Source organism: Mustela lutreola, chromosome 6, assembly GCF_030435805.1.
Source record: "Mustela lutreola isolate mMusLut2 chromosome 6, mMusLut2.pri, whole genome shotgun sequence".
NCBI lineage: Eukaryota > Metazoa > Chordata > Mammalia > Carnivora > Mustelidae > Mustela > Mustela lutreola.
In genome coordinates, this window is record NC_081295.1 from 89152303 (window position 1) to 89173951 (window position 21649).

The 21649-nt window shown below is 54.2% G+C and overlaps 3 protein-coding genes across 9 annotated transcripts; 2 read left to right on the forward strand and 1 right to left on the reverse strand.

The window, feature by feature from the left end:
* Positions 1-670: 670 nt before the first annotated feature.
* Positions 671-16462, reverse strand: FRS3 (fibroblast growth factor receptor substrate 3). 3 transcript variants are annotated; one of them, XM_059177921.1, is made up of 7 exons: positions 16377-16462; positions 8763-8906; positions 6805-6893; positions 5706-5892; positions 3204-3365; positions 2246-2403; positions 671-1989 (listed from the first exon to the last, which is right to left on the reverse strand). In XM_059177921.1, the coding sequence occupies exons 3-7, from the start codon at positions 6868-6870 to the stop codon at positions 1075-1077; spliced, it is 1488 nt and encodes a 495-aa protein (XP_059033904.1). In that variant the 5' UTR covers positions 6871-6893; positions 8763-8906; positions 16377-16462; the 3' UTR covers positions 671-1074. The 3 variants fall into 3 exon arrangements, with proteins under 3 accessions (XP_059033904.1, XP_059033906.1, XP_059033903.1); XM_059177923.1 differs by lacking the exon at positions 16377-16462 and adding an exon at positions 11099-11283; XM_059177920.1 differs by lacking the exon at positions 16377-16462 and adding an exon at positions 10518-10621.
* PRICKLE4 (prickle planar cell polarity protein 4) lies at positions 10874-17056 on the forward strand. Of its 5 annotated transcripts, XM_059177925.1 has the most exons (9): positions 10880-11031; positions 11527-11724; positions 12243-12367; positions 13410-13553; positions 14059-14166; positions 14850-14987; positions 15267-15470; positions 16015-16219; positions 16679-17056. In XM_059177925.1, the coding sequence occupies exons 4-9, from the start codon at positions 13422-13424 to the stop codon at positions 17050-17052; spliced, it is 1161 nt and encodes a 386-aa protein (XP_059033908.1). In that variant the 5' UTR covers positions 10880-11031; positions 11527-11724; positions 12243-12367; positions 13410-13421; the 3' UTR covers positions 17053-17056. The 5 variants fall into 5 exon arrangements, with proteins under 5 accessions (XP_059033910.1, XP_059033908.1, XP_059033911.1 ...); XM_059177927.1 differs by lacking the exon at positions 11527-11724 and having other exon boundaries at positions 10874-11031; XM_059177926.1 differs by lacking the exons at positions 10880-11031; positions 11527-11724 and adding an exon at positions 11355-11483.
* Positions 17057-17636: 580 nt separating this feature from the next.
* Positions 17637-18941, forward strand: TOMM6 (translocase of outer mitochondrial membrane 6). The gene is made up of 3 exons (XM_059177929.1): positions 17637-17792; positions 18286-18390; positions 18613-18941. The coding sequence occupies exons 1-2, from the start codon at positions 17665-17667 to the stop codon at positions 18380-18382; spliced, it is 225 nt and encodes a 74-aa protein (XP_059033912.1). The 5' UTR covers positions 17637-17664; the 3' UTR covers positions 18383-18390; positions 18613-18941.
* The last annotated feature ends 2708 nt before the right edge of the window (positions 18942-21649 follow it).

Consider the following 21649-nt stretch of genomic DNA (forward strand, 5'->3'; position numbering starts at 1 on the left):
GGGACTCTGCTAGGGCCCACCCCTACGGTAGGGTACAGGTGCCGTGAGGAGCCCATTCCTGGAGAGCAGTTCTCTGGGAAAACAATGAGGCAAGCCCGAGGAGTTGGTTATATGTTACATTCTTGTGTTTTCCTTTTGCTGTTCCTGGGCTTTTAGCAAAGTCCTGTGTAAAGGTTCTAGCCTTGATCCAGCCGTGCTGGGGGTGCCGAAGGAGGATCCAGGGCCCACCTCTGGGCCAAGATGTCATAGGAGATCAGTAACCCCAGGGACCTGCCTGGTGGCAGAAGGTAAATCAGCAGGGGGTCCTGGAGAAGGTAAATCTGGTACAGCTCCCCTCCCCCAACCCTGCCCTCCTCCCACCTGCCCCCAACTCAGGAGGATCAGGATGTTCCCAGTAGGGTGGTTTTCCTTCCAGATCCCCTTTCTGCATCCAGGACTCCTGTTGCTGTCCTGTTGCTTTTCTTTGACAGCACATCCATCCCTGGCAACTAAGTTCTGCACCAGGCCTTCTCAGAAGAGAAAAAAAATGGTCACAGACTTGTCACAATAACCACAACCACCCCCAAATTTCCCGGAATGAAGCCCCTCCCTCTAGTCGCACTCCACCCCCAATCCCACCCAGAACCATGCCAGAAGAGACTCCCTAAGAATTTGATATCATCCACCAAGCCAGAATTTAAAAATAATTATATTAATAATAAATATGTTAAATTACATTTAAAACAATAAATAGAAAAATAAACTGATAAATAAAATCAACAGGTACAAAATGTTTCAAAATTTCAACCAAAGAGAACACACAGACAGACGAGAGACAAGACAAATGGACATAAACGGGAGGGTGCTTAAATGCATCAGAGGAACCCTTCACAGTTTACGTCCCGGCTCCCTCCTTGCCTGGTCACCCTTTTCTGCCCAGCTTAGAAGACCAGGAGACTCAGTGGCTGCTATCTTCGGGGATGCCAGCCAGCGCAGGGAAGCCTGGGTTTCCACCTCGGTGGCCTTCTACAAAGCAACCTTGAACCCAGGGTGTGGGTTTGGGGAACAGGAGCGTGAGGAGAGTTGAGGAAGTCCCTACAGAGGCAAGTCGGTGCTGTTGTGCCGGGTTTTCCTGGCAGTGCCATCGTCTCGGGGCAGCGCCCTCTGCAGGTTGGACATGGCCACGGTCTTTTTGAGGTCAATCACGGCATAGGAGTCTGAGCTGCGGACAGGGTGGGTGGTGGGCATGGGGGCTCGCGGAAACGAGGGGTTCTGGGGCCCCTTGGGGCGGTCTCCACCCCAGCCCTTCAGCTCCACCTGGATGTAGTTGAGCTGCCTGGGGGGCTCGGGGCCCGGCCGGCGGAAATCAAAGTTGAAGACCCTCGGGGAGCCTCGGCGGCAGGTCAGTGGCACAGGAAAGCTGCCATGGCTACGGAGGGCAGCCCGGGTGCTGGTGGGCTTCTGAAGTGGGGTCTCGTCCTCCTCACCATCAGGGAAGCCATTGGAGGAGGGAGTGAGCCCATCCCTCGAGTCTCCGTCATCCCCAGCCTCCTCCCCCAGCTGTTGGCCATGGCTCTCCCACACGGGGGGCAGGGAGGGAAGGTTCTCATAGTGCAGCAGGGCGGCCCGGCGGTGGGCAAGACCATTCCAGCCTGGCTCCTCCGTGCTCAGTCTCCAGCCGGCCCCCGGTCGCAGGCCCGCGCTGACATTCTCATAGGTGCACTTGGGCTGAGCCGGGCACTCAGATGCGCCCTCGTTGTTGTTGTTGTTGGGGGGGGCATCATGCAGGCTGGGCCAGAGGCCCTGGCACTTCATCATGTGCCGCCGAGCGGGGGTGGGGCCCAGCACGAACTTCACCTGGCCTGGCTGCAGAAACACCTGGGGGTCCCGGGGGTCAGGGCCCCCGGGCTGGGGGGGGCTGGGCGCCTGGCCCTCGGGCAAGGGCTGCAGGCAATGCCGGCTCCGGCGGTGGTCATCCTCACCGGCTGGCGTGTTGACATATGTGTGGGACTGGAGGAAGGAGTCCAAGTGAAGCAGGAGGGCGCAAGGGCAGGGAAGAAGGGGAGGGCAGAAGGGACAGCATAAGAGCAGCACAGGGAAGAAGAGGCGGAGGGTCCCCCTCTTCCTGGTGCTCCAAACTTCCCAGGGAAGCTACATCCCTGGGGGGCCCAGGGATTCTCCTCCCTTCCCATGATCCTTAGGAGCGGCCATGTTTCCGACCCCCGTCCCCCCAACCCAGACCAGCGGGGAGGAGCAGCTTGCTCACCTGCTCATCAGGGGCAATGAGGGCATGAGTAGACTCTTCCCCAAGCGAGGGGTGTCGCAGGCTGCTCGTCGAGGGGCGCCGGGGTGCTGAGAATCTCGGGCCCTCTCCTGGGCAGCCAAGGAAGCCATTGGAGAAGCTGGAGACAGTGTAGCCTAGAGCTGGGCACACAGGAGACAAGGCCATATGGGGGCGGGGAGGGGGGGTCCTTAAACCACCTGTGACTGCACATGTGGCATCACGGGAGTCCTCAGAGGAGGGGAGACACTCCCCGGGCCCCCCAGGTGGTTAGCCTAGCTAATCCAGCAGCCCCCAGTCTCTTTCACCTCTCTGCTCCTCAAACCCTGCCCCTTCCCTCAAAGCTCAGCAGGAGCCCCACTTCCCCCAGTTCAGCCTTAGCTGAAACACTTGAGGCCACCTTGCCATCCTGAACTTTCCCTTCGCCTCATTATAGCTCTGCCAGTGAGCGCCAGGGAAGTGCCCAGACATCAGGGATGGTGTTTCTCTAGCTTCTGCCCGCCACAGGCCAGCCCTCGAAGAGAACACGGAGCAGGGGCTCAGGGGGTACTCAGGGAATAAACAAGTGGAAGGTATGGGAACCTCCCCAGGAGAGTTATGAGCCAAAATACCTGTACCAAGTCAAGAAAGGTAGAACGGGTATACCCCAGTAGACAGAAGGAAGGAAGCAAAATAGCTCCAGACTGCTGTTTCCATGGAAACTCAATGTCTTCCTGTCTGCTCCTGAACCATCAGTCACGACAAGGCCCAGGACTCCCCAGCCTCAGCCCGAGTCACCCGACTGGCCCCGACCTGGCCTTATTCATCCCCAAGAGTCATCAGATGGCAGGTGGCTGGCCTGGAGGGCTGGGTGGCCTGGCCGTCCCACCTGCCTGCCTGGCACTTCCTAGGCCTGTGCCTGTGTGTATAAGTGTGTATAAGACCCGAGGAGGGGTCTCCTCACCATTGGGAGGCTGGGGGGCCCGAGGGGGGCCGAGCTCAGCCGGGTGGCTGTTGCGGGTGACGATGACCGGCTCCTCCATCACGTTGATGCTGTTGCACTGCATCAGATCCTGAAGCAAGTTGAAGATCTCCTCAGCCCGGGAGCACTTGAAGGCAAATATCCCTGAAGGAGGAAAGGGAGAAATGAGGCTCCTCTCCCCAGAGAGACTGAGCAGAGGAAAGACACTCAGGGACTGTCCCTGATCTCGAGGACCAGGCCTGCAGTGGGCAGGAGGGCATCTCCTCATCCCCAGCACTCCCTTAAGGCCCAAGGGCTCCAGGAGAAGCTGGGCCCAAGGCCCCCTTGTTTCCCCCATTAACATGACCGTAGGCTAGAGATCTCTACCTCACCCGAACTCCTCCACGGACTGACCGTGTTCGCAGGTGAGGGGTACACAGGTGAGGGGAGGAGAAGTCACCAGCAAAGCAGAAAAGGACAGTAGGGGCCCCTTAGCCAAAGTTTTGCTTTCTGAAGGTTCAGTGACCACCAGTCAACTGGGGTCCGGAAGCAGACAAGCCTCCTTCTGATGCACCATCTGAATGTCAGCAGGAGCGGCCCACGAGCTCACGCTGCCCGCTTCCTTCCCCTCACTTCCCTCATTACGTGGGCTTGTCGCCTTCCCACACCATCACAAGAAGAGGGAGCAGAGTACTGTATTTTGAGAGACAGACCACACTCACATAACTTTCATCACAGGCCACTGCTGTGATTGTCTGGCCTTGTTGCTATCGTTGTTCATCTCACTGTGTATAGAAATATACGCAGAACATACAGGTTTGGTGCCATGTGTGGTTTCAGGCACCCACTGGGGGTCCTCCCTGCAGATACAGTGGGGGCCCTACTGGGTCGGATGAATGACCATTCCTCTCCCCACACTGGCTCCATCTCCCTCTGCCTACCACCCTTTGCTCCCTGGAGAAATTTGAGCCCCACCCTCGGCTCAACACCCAAGCATGTCCAAGCTCTCTGAAGGTCAGAGAGTCTGTACTGTTCATTGCTTGCTCACTGCGCACTTAGTCCAGGGCCCGGCCAGAGAGAGAATGTCTACCCTGGAGAGGACAGTGATCTCCCGGCACTTAAACTCTGGTACAGAAAGGAAGAAGGATGGGCAGGCTTGCCTGGGACCCCCACGGCCAGGCCCTCATGCAGCTCTCCAGTGGGGCTGCTCTGACAGCCCCTCTAGCTTTGAGGTGGCAGCTCACGGTCCCAGGCACAGCGGGCCTGGGCTAAGTATCTCCAATTAAGGCGTCCGATTGTGCCCCCCGGGGTGTTGGGCCAGCCTGGGATTCTGCATACCCCATGCCGGCAACAGCAGGGCCCAGCACTCAGGAGAGGCTACCTGGGGCGTGCACATGCACAGACCCATAACAAAGATCAACGAAAGCAGCCTGGGCTACAGGACAGCTGACGTTTGCAGGAATGAGACAACAAGGATAGAGGGGGAGGAGAAGGAAGAGGACTCTTCTGGCAAGGGATGTTAAGGGTGAGGAGAGGATAAGCCTGGAGTTTCAGGAGAAACCAGTGTGGGCGCCCAGGGCTGCCTCTCTGGAATCTCAGGTGTGGACGAAACACCACGATGAGAAGCCCCTTCCTGTCCTCCTGCTCAGCCAGTGTAAGCACCTCTGCCACAGAAGCCCAAAGGGGACGATGTGTGTTGAGGGAAGGCTCCCAGCCAAGAGCGCATCAGAGACTCACTGCTGGAATGGTGGCCTCGTCAGAGAAGCCTGTTCGCGCCACGCCAGCAGGCACAGCCCTGGCAGCACCTCACGCAAGCCCAGGCCAGCCTCCTTCTGCAGAACTCAGGTCTGGATCCTAAGAAAGAAGCCCAAACCATGCTCTTCCTTCAAGAAGCCGTGGCGGGCCCTGGCCTTGACTTCCTGCAATGATCACTACTCTCTGACCCCCAGCTGTCCGGAGGAAGGGGAGGAAGGGAGAATGCATCACACTCTAGGTGACAGGAGACAAAGATGAACCTCTTGGAGCCTCCTCTGTACGTCAGAGATCCAAGAGTCCGGCCTCCCCAAGCCTATCGTTCCCAAGCCACCCGGCCCCAAGGTGACCAGAGCTCCCAACTTAACCCTTCACTATTCATGGGCTCCAGAGTACCTGACCTAGGGACTCAGCATAAAGTTTGTTCCTACAGAGGAGATAAGAGGTCCCCTCGAAACTGGAGTAACAGAGGACGGAGGAACTGCTTGCCTTCCCAAGAGGGCTCTGGCCTGAGAGCACTGGCTCTTTCCCTCGGGCCTTGCAATAAACGCCCCCATGAAAGGACCCAGGCCGGAGCCACCGTGCCCGAGGACAGAGAGCACTGACCTGGGAGTCCACTTAGTTCCATACTGCCATGCTCTGCGCTCCTGGTCACCACCCCTGTAACACCTGCCCTGCCAAAAGGCGTCCCCACGGTCCCCAAGGCTCTGACTTCCCGCTGCCGTGCCAGCGCGCAGCAGGAAAAGTACTCACCCTGGCCCGTCTGACAGCGGCGGCCGCTCTCGAAGGAGAAGAGGTTGGAGTCGTAGCCGTAGCGCCGCAGGCAGAGGTAGGGCCAGCGGACAGCCTCGCGCCGCTGCAGGTGCAGCACCAGCTCACTCTGCGTCAGCTCCATAACCCCGGAGCCCAATTCCACCCCCTCGTCATCCACATTTGTCACCTGGTGGGCAGGGAACCGAAGGGTCAGTGGGTGCGTCCACAAGTACGGGCAGGGGTCCCTGAGCCACTGGGAGGCAGGCCAATGTGGGGTGGGGGCTGGGCGGCCGCAGGGCTCCCCCATCCCCCAACGGGGTCTTGAGAAAGCCACATGACCACCAGGAGACCCAGCGGATGAAGAAGTGTCCTTCCCTAGGTCTCAGCTTTGGCCCTTAGGCAGTGGGGGAGGGGTGGCCAGCTGACCTCCAAGGTCAGATGGTTTGACGACGAAGGTTAGAGGACCTCAATGGTCCATCCCTTGTGCCCAAGAACTGGACGCTGACAGAGGATGGAGTTCAGTTACAAGTTCAAAATCTGAAGGCCCGAGGGGGACAGAACTCATATCAGACCTCCTCCACCTCCCCAGCTCTAGGACCTTGCCGAGGGCTCCCTCTTCTGGTTAGTAGGAGAAGCTGGGCCTCAACAAGTTGGGTGTGAGGAGGGGACTCCCCAGGGAGAGGTGAGAGGTGGTGAAGGTAGGGGGCGGTGCCCAGGTCCACTGGGTCTGGCCTTAGCTTCCCAAAGCCAACAGCCAACGCTAATATAGGGTTTACTGTGTGTTACACATGCTTTATGTGTATTAACTTAGAAACATAGACTTGTGTTGTTTTCTCCAAAAAATATCATGTGTAAAGCGACAAAGGTATACTGGCAGGAGTGAATGTTCCAAAAGCACAGTATCTCTTCATTCTTTAGAGGCCATTCACTGTAGGAGAGCCACACAATGAGCAGTGGCCTAGGCCCCTGAGGAATCTTAACAAGCCACCACCTCAGCCTTTGACTTCACCTTCTCTAGAGAGGGAAAGGCTGCTGGACAGGTTGGCCCAAGGCCAGGAAGCCATGCTGGGAGCTTGGGAGAGGAGGGAGTTGTGGGTACCTTGAACTTGGTGGGGTGGTTGTCTGGGACACTGTCTCTGTTCAGGCAGCTGCAGCAGCTCCCCATGGTGTCAGAGCAGCCAGTCCGCCCTAGGGGAAAATGTAAGGGAGAAGGTCATCAAGGTCAGCTCCAAAAAGCCCTGCTTTGGGGACGCTGGCAGAACCACATAATTGTGATCACCCACTGTTGGACACAGTAGGACCCTGTCCCTCCTCTAAGAAATTTACTCTCTCAATCCAGGGCCAGACATGCATTGGATAAACATTAAAGCAAGTTAGGATGTGTTAAAGATTAATGCTAACAGAGGGATGAACAGACTTCTCAGAGGTAACATCTGATCTGGACCTTGAGAAGTGAGGACAATTTTGACTAATGTATTGAAAGGGAAGGGAAACCTGACTAATGTACTGAAAGGAAAAGCCCAGATAAAGCAGGGAGGGCGCCTGGGTGGTTCAGTTGGTTAGGCATCCGACTCCTGATTTCAGCTCAGGTCATGATCTTGGGGTTGTGGGATTGAGCCCTGCATCTGGCTCCATGCTCAGCGTGAGTTTGCTTCTCCCTCTCCCTCTGCTCCTCCCCCAACTCATGCTATCTCTCCCTCTCCCTCAAATAAATAAATAAGTAAAATTTTTTTTAAAAGGGGGGGGGGGCAGGGGACCAGAAGAAGTGATTTGCTTCAAATGGAGCTGGGTCCAGGGCCTTTATCCAGATTCAGAAACTGGTAGTAACTTGTGAGTCCCCAACACTTTGGCCTGGACCTTCCTCTTTTTTTTTTTTTTTTTTCCATCTTTTCCACCTAATCCTTCCCACATCACCCAAATTCTTTCTTACCTCACTACCATCCCAACATCTACTTCAAATTTATCTTTTTGATGTTCTCTTCCATGAGGCATCACATCATGCTCAAAAGATATAGTAAGAAGACAGAACTTGTAACAGAGCACATTTTTTTATAACCTTGATTAAGTCTTTCTTCCTTAAAAAAACAAATGCTGGGGCGCCTGGGTGGCTCAGTGGGTTAAGCCGCTGCCTTTGGCTCAGGTCATGATCTCAGGGTCCTGGGATCGAGTCCTGCATCGGGCTCTCTGCTCAGCAGGGAGCCTGCTTCCTTCTCTCTCTCTCTGCCTGCCTCTCAGTGTACTTGTAATTTCTCTCTGTCAAATAAATAAATAAAATCTTTAAAAAAAAAAAAAAAAACAAATGCTCAGGTTACTTCTCTTTGTCTAAAGGGGAGACCAGAGGCCCTACTATCTGGCTTTTCCCTCCAGGATTACTGCACTTGGATTATATGTTGCAACAATTGGGCCTCTGTCTAGAATGGAGAGGAGACCACCAAGCTGGAGTGACCCAAGGGAGCAAACAAACGCATAGAACAATCCCAACCAGAAGGGGCTGCAACTTGAAGCGAGAAATGAATCTGTATGGGGCACGTGGGTGGCTCAGTGGGTTAAGCCTCTGACTTTTTTTTTTTTTTAAGATTTTACTTATTTATTTGACACAGAGAGAGAGAAGCAAGCAGAGAGGCAGGCAAAGAGACAGGGGAAAGCAGGCTCCCCGCTGAGTGGAGAACCCGATGTGGGGCTCGATCCCAGAACCCTGAGATCATGACCTGAGCCAAAGGCAGAGGCTTAACCCACTGAGTCACCCAGGTGCCCCAAGCCTCTGACTCTTGATTCCAGTTCAGGCTGTGATCCCAGGGTATGAGATCTAGCCCTGCATCAGGATCCACGCTGGAAATGGAACCTGCTTAAGATTCTCTTTCTCCCTCTCCCTCTGCCCCTCCTGCTTGTGCTCCCTTTCTCTCTCTAAAATAAATACATCTTTTAAAAAAATAAATCTGTAAGATCAGATATCCTTCCAAAACTCCCACTGTATGTGTAAAGCCTTGAACAATCCTATCTCCCATTCCACCCAACCTGAAAAACTCCAGAAAAGTGCCTCCCATACACAGCTCTCACCTCACCCAGGCCATTGGGGAGCTGACCATGGGAGGGGCATGGGGAAGGACCCCCACTTTATTCCCCCTGTTCTTGGTGGGGCATCATGGCAAGTAGTCTGCAGAGAAGTCACCTGGATCCCTCTGGGACACACCTGGGGCTCACCTAGCACAGGAGACAAAGACCACAGGTTAGTGGAAACTTTCCACCCTCAGCCCAGTTGTTAATAAAACTCACTTGCTGTTAGTCCAGCCCACCTGGATATTTGTCCCGGGTCCTAATGGGACAGAAACACAACAAAGAAAGTGAGATCAAAGGCAAAGGGGCCACCAATTCCAAGCCCCACAGGCCCTGAGAGGGAGCAACTCCCCTACTAGCAATGAGTTTCAAGTCTGAGGCAGCCTTTTACTTGCCTCTAGAACCCATCTGTATCCCATTATAACCAACACCAAAGCCACAACCTTACCTTTGCAGAGAACTTTAAGTCTACAGAGAGCTTTCTCAAAAGGACCCTGTGATGTATTGGAAAGAACACTGGCTTAAGATTCAGGCAACCGATATTCTAGTCTGTTTTGTGGCCACAAAGTATCTGGGAAACTCTGGCAAGGCAATCCCCACCTCCCACCTCAACGCCTTAGTTTTCAAGGGAAACATCTGTAAACAGCAAGGCTTCTTGCTTAAATAACCTCTAGAAGTAAGTACATAGGGAAAAGGTCACAAAAATGGACATTTGCCTCTTTCGGGACAAGCTAATAAGCTCCTTCAATCTCACATTTGGAAGCTTAACAGATTTTCTGTCCCCCAAGTGCTCAAAGGCTTACAATTTTAACATATATGCTAATATTAATAAAAATTTTAGAGATCTGAGGTGGACAAGTTGATGAGCAAGGACCTCCAAGATCCTTGAAACCCCACCCTCCTGCTTTTCGAAAGCAACTCTCCTTTCCCAGGGCCCCTTGTGCTCTACTTCCACATAAAACTTCCCGGGTAAAAAGACCCCCACCCTCCTGGCCTGGCTTATTCTCTAGAACGAAGCAGGCTGAGGGAGGTGTGCACAGCCTAAAGGAAGGCAGTTAGGAAAATACTGAGGCTTAAGTCACCAACAGGGAGTCAGGGTGAAAACAAGAATTATAGGGTGCAAGATGGGGGAGGGTGTTACACCTTCTTCTGTCCCCTTCATTTATCTTTAAGATATCAGAACATATCATGACACTTCGGGGGGTGGGGCGGTACAATGGCTGGGACAGGAAGGGGCTCTTGTCTGGGATAGGTGTGGATTGGAGATTAGATGTCAGGGTAGGTTATAGGGACCCCAAATATATGAGGGCTCGGGAAAACGTGGGCAAGTTTTTTGCATTTGAGTATGGTGCAGGGAGAATGGGGCGTATGCATGATCAGAGGAAACGCATAGCTCTGTAAGCATTTGGGGGCATCCCGGAGAATGGTGGCTCTGCGGGCGTTACCAGAATTCGCAGGAGTGAGGGGGTTCCAAGGACTCCAGGACAAGCGAAGGTGTGTCCGGGGGTGGGGGTGGGGTGGTTCTGGGGAGGAGCGACAGGTTCAGGTTGCGGGGTTGTCAGGGGAATTTCTACAGACACCGGGAAGCAATGGGGGGAGGTCGGGGCCGCGCGCCGTCCCTAGATCCCCGCCCCCAGTCCCGGGACTCCACCGCCCGCTCGCCCAAGGGCTTCCTCGGGAGGGAGCGGAGACTGTGGCGCGGCGCGGTGCGGCCTCTGTGGAACCGCCTCGTCCCCGCCCCGCCGCGCCCCGACTCACATCGCCCCGCGGCCCGGGCGGCGCCGGGCCCCGCTCCCGGGTCCCGCTGCAGCAGCCGCCACCCGCCCGGAGCCAAGGCCTCCCCGCCCCGCCCCGCAGCCGCGAGGTCGGAGGTCACCGACAGCACCAACGAGACGCTGCGGGCGGGCGGACCTGATCGGGGGCGACCGGCGCGCAGCCTAGAAGGTCCCTTTGGAGGACTTTGCAGGCGGGAACAGAGAGCATGCGCAGACGCCAGAGGGCGCTCCCGGCCAGCCAAGGAGCTAGCCCCCGAGGGAGCGGGGAGGGGCGGGGAGGGGGGCGGGGAGGGGGGCGGGGAGGGGGCGGGTCGCGAGGCGTGGGGCGGGGCTGAGGAGGGAACCAGAGATGGGACCAGTGGTTTCCACTCCCGGGATCAGAAAAGGGACTCGGGTCGGGGAGAAACGAAAAAGGTGGAGGAAGGGCCTGAAGAGACAGAAGGGAGAAGGGCAAGACGACGGATCCCTAAGAAGGGCTGGGGACCGGCTGGGCGTGGGTGAGGACACCCAGAGAGGGGCGGGGCTAGGAGATCTGAGGGAGGATTGGTGGTGGGGGGCGGGTACCTGCTGGCTGGGAAAGGCGTTCGGTTCCTTGAGCGGTGGAAGACCCGGCACCGCCGCAGTTCCCTGGTGTCTACCCTGTGCCGGCTGGGGCGCGGTGCCGGCGCTACAAACTTGGGAGTGGGGAGGAGGGCAGTGGAGCCTGCACATTTTTCACCCTGGGATCCCCCAAATTCTTTCCTTCAGGCTGCAACTCCAGGCCCCTCCCGAGCCGCCCGTTCTACCAGTCCGGGAGGGGCGGGCAGGGGCCGCCGCGGGGCGTGGGAGAGGAAGGGCCGCGCTCCCGGGGCAGGCAGAGGCGGGCGCTGAGGCCTCTGGGTGGGGACTGGGCGGAGGGCCCGACGACTGGGTCTGTACAGAACGGTCCGGACGCGGGCGAGCAGCGAGGGTGAGACCCCAGCAAAATCCCATTCCCTCCCGTAAACTGCCAGCAACCAGACTGGGAATCTCAACTGACTCCCGGGGAAGTCCAAGAAAAAACTTTGGGGATCTGTCGAGAAGGCACTCCGCGGGACCGGACACTTCTCTTCTCCGTCTCACTGTCCGCGGAAAACCTTCTCATCCTTTTACCTCCCTAGTCCCTAGGGCCGTGCAGGCTCGGCCCTCGAGGGCAGGGGTGGATTGGGAAGGTAAAGCTCTTGAGCCCCGTTGCACCTGCGCGGGGTGGGGGTGGGGGGCAGAGAGAAGGGGTTCAATCCTGAGGGAAGAGGAATTTTTTAAGGAATCCAGTATGTTAGTAAGACCTGGTCCAGTGCTGGGTGGAGGTGGGGGGATGGAAGGGTGAAGGGTTAGAGCTAATTTCTGAACGTCGTTTTTGTGGGGGGCAGTTTCATACAAACTTTAACTTGGAAGAGGGCGCAAATCCACTCTGAGGTCCCAGATGGCCCCTGTCGTGTGCCTGACACTCTCCCAAGTACCTCTTGCTGCCTGGAGCAGGGGCAGTGCTGTTAGGGGAAGTGGCTACTTTTGGCTCTGAATGTGGCTGGCTGCTCTCCACAGGAAACTGACCAGAGGGACAGACCAGGAAGGAAGCAAATGGGTGTGGAAGCAGGGATGGGTGGCACAGAATGTCTGAAGGGGGGGGGGGTGCTCAGGGCTGGGAATCAATGCAACTGTTATAGTCCAAACCTTGTTCCCAACTCCACAGCTCCGTCTTCTAGAGGCCTGGGATTTGGTCAGGCCTTCCTGTGCCCAGCTGCTGTCAGAATCCATCTGGGATCTCAAAGACAACCTCTCCCTAGGACATCCCTCAGCTTCCTAGTGTGACCTTAGGCAAGTTAACCTCTGTTTGTTTCAACCATCAAATGGGATAACAGAAACTATCTGATAGGATTATTTTGAGGATGCATTATATTGTGCAAAATGCTAGTATAGTCCCTTGCAGAGAGTAAAACTTTACAGAAAAATTTGCTCTGGTTCTTTTTCTTCCTGAGGTGCTGTATACACCTTCCCCAGCCTCATTCTGCTGGGTGTCATCTCTGTCTTACCCACTGGACTCCTTGAGGACAGGGCCCATCCCTTTTGTACTTCAGTAGTCCCCCTCACCCCCAAGATACTGTGTTCTTGCTAGGGCCGGCCCCAAGAAGGGCTTAAGAGAGGTATTTGGAATTATCCAGTGGAATTGGAAATTGCTGCTATAGGTAGAAGCCAGATGCACAAGAGTTTCCTCTGTCCTCAGGCTTAGAGACTAGGTGAGGAACTGAGACAGGCACAGGGCACAAAGAGAAACATTAGTACTAAATCTCAGGGTGCAGACTGTATTTCCTTCTGAAGCTCAGAAAAGGGAGAGCTGGTATGGCTGGAGGGGCTGAAAAGGGCTTCCTGGTGACGTGGTCCTTTACCTGGCCTGAGTCTACAGCTGGAGAAGTGGGGTCTGTGTTGGTAGTGTAGAGGACACTGGCTCACTGGGGTGTTCAGTGCACAGTGAGGAAAGGTGGAGTTAAGGTTGGGGACACAGGGAAGGGTCCAGTCTGCCCAGAGGCTTACTAGAAAAGTGGAATGCCCTCTCTTTCCATTGTGGGCCGCCTCTTTACTCCTTTCCAATCTTGGGAAACCCCAGAATTTGAGCTTCAGAAACTCTAGAGCTGAAAGGCGTGGCCTCAAGACCTGGCTCAGTCACTTGGTACCTGTGTGACCTCAGGCATTTATGCTCCCTGAGTCTCAGTGTAGCCATCTGTAAAATGGGGACAGAATACCACCCATGTCATCTGGTTGCTGGGAGGATGGGAGGAGATAATTCCTGCAGAGCACTTGGCACTGCCTGGCACATTGTTAAGGGGCCAATAAATCGAAGATGTTCTTGTCTTCTGGGCAGACTTTGTCACCGATGTCAGTTCTGAACTCTGACTGGCCCCACCAAGGGGAGAGCCTCAGCCCTCAGGAGCCAGGTCCACCAGCCAACTCAGACAGTGACCTAAGACACTTGCTGGAGAAGTACTCTGAGGGGACTTCTGCTCAGGTACTGGGAGCCTTTTCCTTCCCTCTGAGACCAACACGCCCTCTATCCTACAGCCTCCTCCCACTTCCACTGTCTGGAAGGTAGGTAGCTTTTGTGCCCAGACTCCCATGGCCCTTTTCTCTTTGCAGGAATCCCTGTCTCTACAGCCCCCTCCAGATGGGGTGTGGGGGTTTAACTTTAAACTTATTCACGTGAAGACACATTACCTCTCCTGGCATGGGGCAGGGGGGGGCGTCTGCGTTGTCAAAGCACACTCTAGGCTTTGGCTCCAGTGGAGTAAAGGGAGCTCATTTAAAGCAAAAGAAAGGATACCATTTTGGGGAATGGGACCTCCCCAGCCTGCCTCAATCAGACCACAGATGCAGGCGCTGGGTCAGCCATCCTTGTCTCGATCTGGAAAGAGGGGGTGCTTGGAAGTCATTCCAGATTGGAGAAGAGGTGGCAGTGAGGTGGGAGGAAAGAAAAGCAAGGCAAACCTAACCACCCCTTTCCTGCATCTCCTCAGAGTCCTGAAGTTCTGAGCTTGGGGCTCCCTGGCCTGGATACCCAAGGGGCCCCCAACTGGCCTGAGCTTCGGATCCTCCTGCAGCAGCTGCCTCCACAGGACAGTGATGTGGGTCCCCCTCTCTCCAGGTTCCAATCTGTCGCCTCCCTCTCTCTATTTACTGTGGGTCCAGAAGCCAGAGGACATGGATCTAGGGCCTGGGCTGGCTATGCCACTAATTGGGGAAATCATCCCCCATCCCCAGCCTGAGTTTTCAAATCTACACAATGGGGGCAATAGCATCTGCTCTGCCCACAATGCTTAGCTGAAGAGTAAATGAGAAAATGGACATGAACCACTTTTGAAACCGATAATGGAATGTACAAATGTAGAGTATGGTTAAGTATTTATTGAGAACCTATGTGTGCCCAGACTAAAGCCTTACACTTCAGTTTGGGGAGCTGGGGGGCAGGGGGCAAGACAGGAGAACATGGAATAAATTAGAAAAACAATGGAAAGTGATAGTGAGTGCCAGCTCATGGCAGGTAAGTCTCTAAATTTGTGGTGACAGGGCTCAGTGCTGTGGGCTGTCAGGATCCGAGTGGTGGCCATTCCTTGGGGGAGGTGAGACTGGGGTAGACTTCCTCCATATCTCTTCCCTCTCTCCCTCTCCTTCTCAGTGCCCTTCTGTGTTATCTCCTGGAGCTTCTACAACCTTCCTTTGACCTAGCAGCTAAGCCTCCTCTCCCCAGTCAAACTCCAGTCTCACCTGCTGGGGCTCTCCCAGTCTCAGTGGTGGCCTGTTTCTGCAGGAGCGCTACTGCCTGGCCCTTGGGGAGGATGAGGTGGCCGAGCTGAGGCTCTTCTGTAACCAGCGGAGGCAGGAGGCCCTGGGACAGGGGGTGGCCTGCAGGGTATCTCCCAAGCTGGCAGAACACACCTGTGAGAAGGTATGTGGTGTTCCCCCTGCTCCATTCCCCTTTGCCTTCACACTTCAGCAGAAGGGGCGAGCTCCAGGGACTCAGGTGGGGTAAAGGGGTTGGGGATTGACAGTTTGGCACACTTGAAAAAGAGGAGCCAAGTTTAGGGGTTCTTGGTGGGCCTGCAGTCGAGGTGGGCTGCCAGGGGTCTAGGGAGAACAGTTGGATTGGGGTTGGGATGGAAGAGCCAGGAGGGAAGCCAGGAGCATGCTGGGGCCTCTGCCCAGCCCAGCACACCCCGACTGGCAGTGCAGGGAGCGGCTGAGGCCCGGGGAGTACGGAGTGTTCGCAGCCCCGGCAGGAGAGCGGCGCGGCTGGCACCCGGCTTGCTTTGCCTGCCAGGCCTGTGGCCAGGCCCTGATAAACCTCATCTACTTCTACCACGACGGGCATCTCTACTGTGGCCGTCATCACGCAGAGCTGCTGCGACCGCGCTGCCCGGCTTGTGACCAGGTACAGCTGGAAGAGGGTTGCTTGGAGGGGGCTGCCCAGGGTCCAACGTGGCAGGATATAAGGGGACAACTCTGCCAGAACCGTGGAGTGAAGAACTCATAACCAGCCTGGGACTTTTTGTTCCCTGTTGCTCTGGGGATGGGGACCTGTTGCCTTGTGCCCTCCCCCACTGCAAGCTTTTCTTGGATTGAGAGAATTTCTCCCGAGCAGGGACTGTTGGGCAGATATTGGTTGGTCTCAGTTTGCCGGGTCCCCAGTGCTGTGCCCTATCAGGAGAGGACCTGCCATAATGTCAGCATAAGAGGCCGGCGGAATCCTGGGTTGGGAGTCCAGGCAACTGGGGTCGCACTTTTTCAGGCTATGCCACCTGCTAGCCGGATCCTAGCTAGGCCAATCAGCCCTCCCTGCAGCCGAGAGTGGTTGAGTAGATCAAATGGGATGTCTGTAGACGTGCTTTAGCGTTAACTGGGTGTAAGGCGTGGTCACTGGGTGAATGAATGAGTGAATGAATGAATGAATGAGCTGTTCTCCCTGCCTCTCCCAGCTGATCTTCTCCCAGCGCTGCACTGAGGCAGAGGGACGGCGCTGGCACGAAAACCACTTCTGCTGCCAGGACTGCGCTGGGCCCTTGGGCGGGGGACGTTATGCTTTGCCGGGGGGCGGCCCTTGCTGCCCTAGCTGCTTTGAGAGTCGCTATCCGGATGCCGGCTGGAGCCAGGCCCTTGCACGGGAAGGGAGGCCCTTGCTAGGTAAGGGAGAAGGTGCAGATCAAAGGAGAATGGGGCAGCGGCTTGGGCTGGGCTGAGGAGGGGACTCTCCCGGGCTGGGACCCTCGCCCCGGTCCCACGCCGTCCCGTCCCCCCACCGTACCCCCCAGACCCGAGCCTTGGGGCCCGCAGCTCTCACCGCGCGTCCCTGGTCGGAGCGCTCCAAGGGCCTCCCGAACCCATCCCTCGCCACCGTTGGGTATGCGGCGCGGGACTAGCTCCCGGACTGGGGACGCGGCCGCCCTCTGGTGGGCGGCGGCGGGGAGGGGCGGAGGAGCCCGGGAGAGGTGTCGCAGCCGCGGCGGCGGCGCGCAACGGCTCGGGGGTGGGGCGGGAGGCCGGACCCCAGCTGGAACGGGTTTCTGGGGCCCGCCCCGCTCGGATCCGGGATACGGAGACTCCCGGCTCTGAGATGGGCATTACGGACCCGGCCCGGAACAGGGGAGGCGAGACTCGGTAGAGTTGAAGAGGGAGACTGCGCCCCGCTGGACGTCGCTACCATCTCCCGGGCAGCCCTCCCCGCCGCTGCCTCCCACTCCAGTCCGGGAACCCAGAGGGGGCTGCTTCGATCCAGTCCGGAACAGGAGGGTCGAGCTGGGGACGAGGCGGAGGCACCCAAAGGGCGGGAGCGGGGCCGCCTGGAGACGCCCCTCGATGCTAAGCAGGACGCCCCCTGCCCCACCTGCTCCTCTTCTTCTGACTCGGAACCAGAAGGATTTTTCTTAGGCCAGCGCCTTCCCGGTCCCTGGAAGACCCCCGGAAGCCTCCAGGCTGGGGACAGCGACAACTCCAGGAAGCACTGCACCATCTGCTAGTGGCGCAGCCCGGAGAAGGGGGAGGGGATATGATGTTAGGTGGGAGAGCGAGATTTTTCTTCTCCTATAGAAATCCTAGACTGAACGCAATCCGGGGCACGCCTGGGAGAGGCGGCCGGAACACAAACTTGGGAGTGCTCGCTCTTAAGCCTGCGCAATCTATGACTTCTGACGGAGACGTTCTTGGGGAACCCCACCTCCCAAAGCTTCACATCCCCTGCGGAACTAACCCCTAAGCCCACCCCTCCGCCCCCCCAGGCACAGTCCCATCCTCAGCATCTTTCTGAGCCAATGAAGTAATCACTCAGAGACCACGTGTGTCGGTGCCCAGGTTGTCCAGCCCAAGGCCTAGAGGGAGCCGGAGGTGGGACGCCATCCGGCGACAGTAGTGCGGGGTCGCGCTCCCCCTCTCGCTGAGGTCGTGGAGGCGCAGCCCGGGAGTTGTCCTTCTCCCCTAGGAGCTGTCCCTCTCCCCCAGTAGCCAAACCCAGCTGGAGCAGCGGCGCCCCCTGCCGCCAGTCGTCGGCGGAAGTGCGAGGCCGGAAGTTGCGTGCGCCCCCGGCGCCCACACGGTGCGTCGGGAGAGGTCTTGCGGAGCTCCAGCGTGCCGCTATGGCTTCCAGTGGGGTCGGCGTGAGCGCTGCTGGCGCGACAAATGAAGCACCCGAAATCCCGGACAACGTGGGAGATTGGCTCCGGGGCGTCTACCGCTTCGCCACCGACAGGAACGACTTCCGGAGGTAACCGAGACCCCGGGAACTTGTCCCTTTCTGGTCCTCCGAGCCTCCTGCGTATTTCCTCTACTTGCTGTCTTCGCCCAGGCTGGCCCCTCTGCGTTGCCAGCGTCTTGGCTTCTTAGTGGCTCTGGCTGCGCTTTGGAGAGGCCCTTGACTGGTAGAGTTCCTATGCAGCAGAACCGATTTTTTTCACCCTGTCCTGGGGGACTCGGGGAAAAAGAGGCGCCAACACAAACAGACTTTAAAGCCCTGGGCGAGTGCTTAATTGGCCTTTGCATTTGATTCTGCTCTTATTAGAGACAGAAACGAACTCTTAAGTAACCGTGTAGGTCTTGGGCAACCTCACTGTTGTAAAGCCCTGCGGTCCTGCGATTCTAGAATAGTGTTTTTCCTTCGATAGTTTTTTCCGGGTGATGGTCTTTTCCCCCAGTATCTTTCGTTAATTAAAGACAAGTGGTTCAGTGACCACAGGATTAATGAAGTGTCCTTTTCCCAGGAACTTGATCCTCAATTTGGGACTTTTTGCTGCAGGCGTTTGGCTGGCCAGGAATTTGAGTGACATTGACCTAATGGCACCTCAGCCTGGGGTGTAGCCAAATAGGTAAGCACTTAACTACTGCTGTGCGTGTCTCGGAGCTTTAGAGGCTGAGAGAACCAATAATTTTTACCATCTATGCACAAAATACAGAAAAGAGACTTAACAAAAGTCCCTTACTAGCCCTAGTTAAATGTGTTACAGATGTTGCAAGAAATTTTGAGTCTCTTACTAATTTTCTTCCAGTACTTTTTTATATTTCTAATGCCACGTGTTGTCTGATTGCAGATACATGGAAGCCCCCCCGTGCTGTATTTGAACCTTCCAAAAACAGAGCCTCCAATCTGTGACTGTCACAAGACTTGCCCTGATGGAAGTTGAAGTTTCATACAGAGGGGCACCTTTCCTGCCCGACTGATTTCCTTTTCTCCGTTGAGCCCGCTCAGAACTCCGTTCTCTGATCAGCAGTCAGGTTTCAGCCAAAGTGTTGTCCTCTGTTCTGTAAAGTTCTGCACATAATTCCCAAGTTTCTGCAGGGGGTGATCTTTGTGCTTGTCCTGAGGAATAACCTAATGGTATTTTAACAGATATTTGGAATAAAGACTGCACACAAAGAATCATTTTATTCTTTTAATAAGAAACTTCAGCTTACAAAAACAAGGTGTAAAAAGTCAAGATTTACAAAAATCATAAAAACATGATTTATAGTTCACACTCAAGAGACAGAGACAAGCCCCAAACAGATTGTAACAGAGGTGGTTTGCTTTAAAAGGGGGAAAAAAAAAAAAAGGAAAAGAAAACTGTAGCCACTGTACATTGATGTCAACATAAGGTGAAACTTATTTTGGAGGAATTTCCACTTTTTTGAGCAGAACCAGGGGAAGAAGCCATTTGGTGTTGCATAGCATTTTAGTGCACCAGGTGGGTTTTCCAGGCACCAGAGGGCATTGTTGCTGTCATCAGTGGGATTTGTTGATGGAAAGAGGGCAGTGATGTGCAATGGAAGCAAAGTGTAAGCAAGCCTGGGCAGTGGGCACGGAAGTGTCACTGCCTGAGGAAGCTGCTTTCTTCACAAGGAAGTAGAGGTTTTCTTACCCTAAATTCACGATAGTGTCACTGTCCAAGAGTTGGGAGTTCTTTGGAAATGGAACGTATGGAAAAGACTCATGTAGGCTCAGGTAGATGTGGAGATAGTAGGCAATTTTATTCCCAGTTAATTTATTCTAAGCATTTAAAAATTTTTGTTTTAAAATTTATTTAATCTCTCTGCACCTAACATGAGGCTCAAACTCATGACCTGGGTATCAAGAGTCGCATGCTTTTCTGACTGAGTCAGCCAGGCACCCCATCTACTAGTCATTTTTTAAAATCCTGCTTTTCCATGCCAAGTCTCCTTTGGAACTGGTATGGGATTAAAGGACATAAATTGGAAAAGAGGGGGATCAGTATGAATACACCACAGTGGCCTAATGATTAGAACTGACAGATGTCTTACCGATCTGTTCACAAAAGGTAAATAGGACAAAACAGTCCTTTTTGACCCTACCTGTGTAAATCTCATTAAGAAATCTGTTTGAGAATGATATTGTATTGTACAAAGCACCATTCCCTTGCGGTAATCAGGCAGGTCCCATTTGATTAGTGTGAATCAAAACCATAAAGCCAAGACCCTCTAAGAATCTGTCTACACTGGGACCACAGATAGTTTGACAGGTGTAATAGCCATCTTATTGGGTGTTAAGATGAGGGTCACATACATGAGATCAAGGCTTAGATTGAAGCCATCACCTCCCAAATGGTGACCAGGAAGGAAACTTTAAGCCATAGCATAGATTCTAAGCCCCTTCAGATCTGCATCAGACCACTGCTAAAACAAGAAATACTGGCACCTCCTGTTCTTCATAGAAACAGATCCTTAAAGTCTGCAACCTGATCTACTCCTAACTGTCAGCAGTTCTACTTTATAAAGTTTTTTAAAAGTTGAAAATAAAATGCAGCAAAAATTAAGACATGGCAGCTTCCAAAGCACAAGTCATATTTCACCCAAAATTTTGTTTTAACTTCAAGTAATAGTATTTACTGTTAGTTGGTTTATAAAGCCATAATACTGGCAAGGTAAAGTTTCATTTAAACTGGCTTAATTCCTCAAAGTGTTAAGAATTTAGCAAGTAAAGCTATCAAATCTACAATCTCCCCAAATTTCAACGAATAGTCATTAATTCTGTAGATTAAAATGCTGGCTTTCACCATTCCAACACAACATCCTCCCCGAGCGAAGTTAATTTCACATCTGTCACATGGTTTTCAGCCCTGGCTGGTTAACACAGTACTACAGAAATCTTACACTACCTGGTTAGATTTTAAGTGGAAACATGCCAGTAGAAGAATGTAAAGAGTCCACAAAAATGACCATTTGCCCCAGTGCTAGAATAGCTATGGTGTATTTAGAACAATGTGGGTTGAAGATTAAACACTGGTTAAAGTCAGAGCCCTAGACCAAGAGAATGGTTAAGCGTGAAAGATCTAAACTAAACTCACAGTCGTATTTAGAAGATGCTTTCAGCTTTAGTGCTGATTTCAAAAAGAATCTGAACCACCAGGGAGATGTATACTTACCCAGTAAAAAAACTAAGTTGCCATGGGAGATTCTGCTCCAAAAGTACAACCTCCTCACCTAATTAGGCCAGGAATTAGGCTGAAGGAACCAATTATCAAATGTGCTTTGAGCAGTGAGCTTTTTAAACACCCTTTGGTGAAGTCTCATGAGCTCAGTGGAAACCTTAAGGTCAGTGTGAAAGAACAGACTAAACAGCCTTGCAGGTGAGTGGACTGGGTCTTCTCCCCTTCCACAGCCACTCAGCACCATCCCAGTCGCGCCTGCCAGGGAAAAGGGCTGGGGGGCCAGGACAGGTTCTTTGAGCCTTCTCTTTTGCATATTACACAGTGCACTGGCTTGCTATACAATCTAAAGGTTCACATACAGGGGATTGTGTCCTACACTGCTTCCTGAAATTTTGTGCAAAAGAACCTCAGAACTAATTAATGAAGGCAATACTTCAGGAGGAACCATTTTTGTTCAACCTCTACTATAAGTTGCCCAGCATTAGGAAAAAAAGGCCCTTTCTGAACATTTTGTGCTCTCCCAACCAGCTGGAAAAGCAACCCTTCCACTCATAAGATATAACCCGACAGGGGTATAGTATATGTTTGAGAAGAGTTAGCACTCCCAGCCTACCCGAAAAGGACCGAATTAATGTTTGGAACATAAAAGAGGTGGTAAGAAAGAACAGGGTACATAGTCTGCCTTGAAAAGCAGCCATTTGAT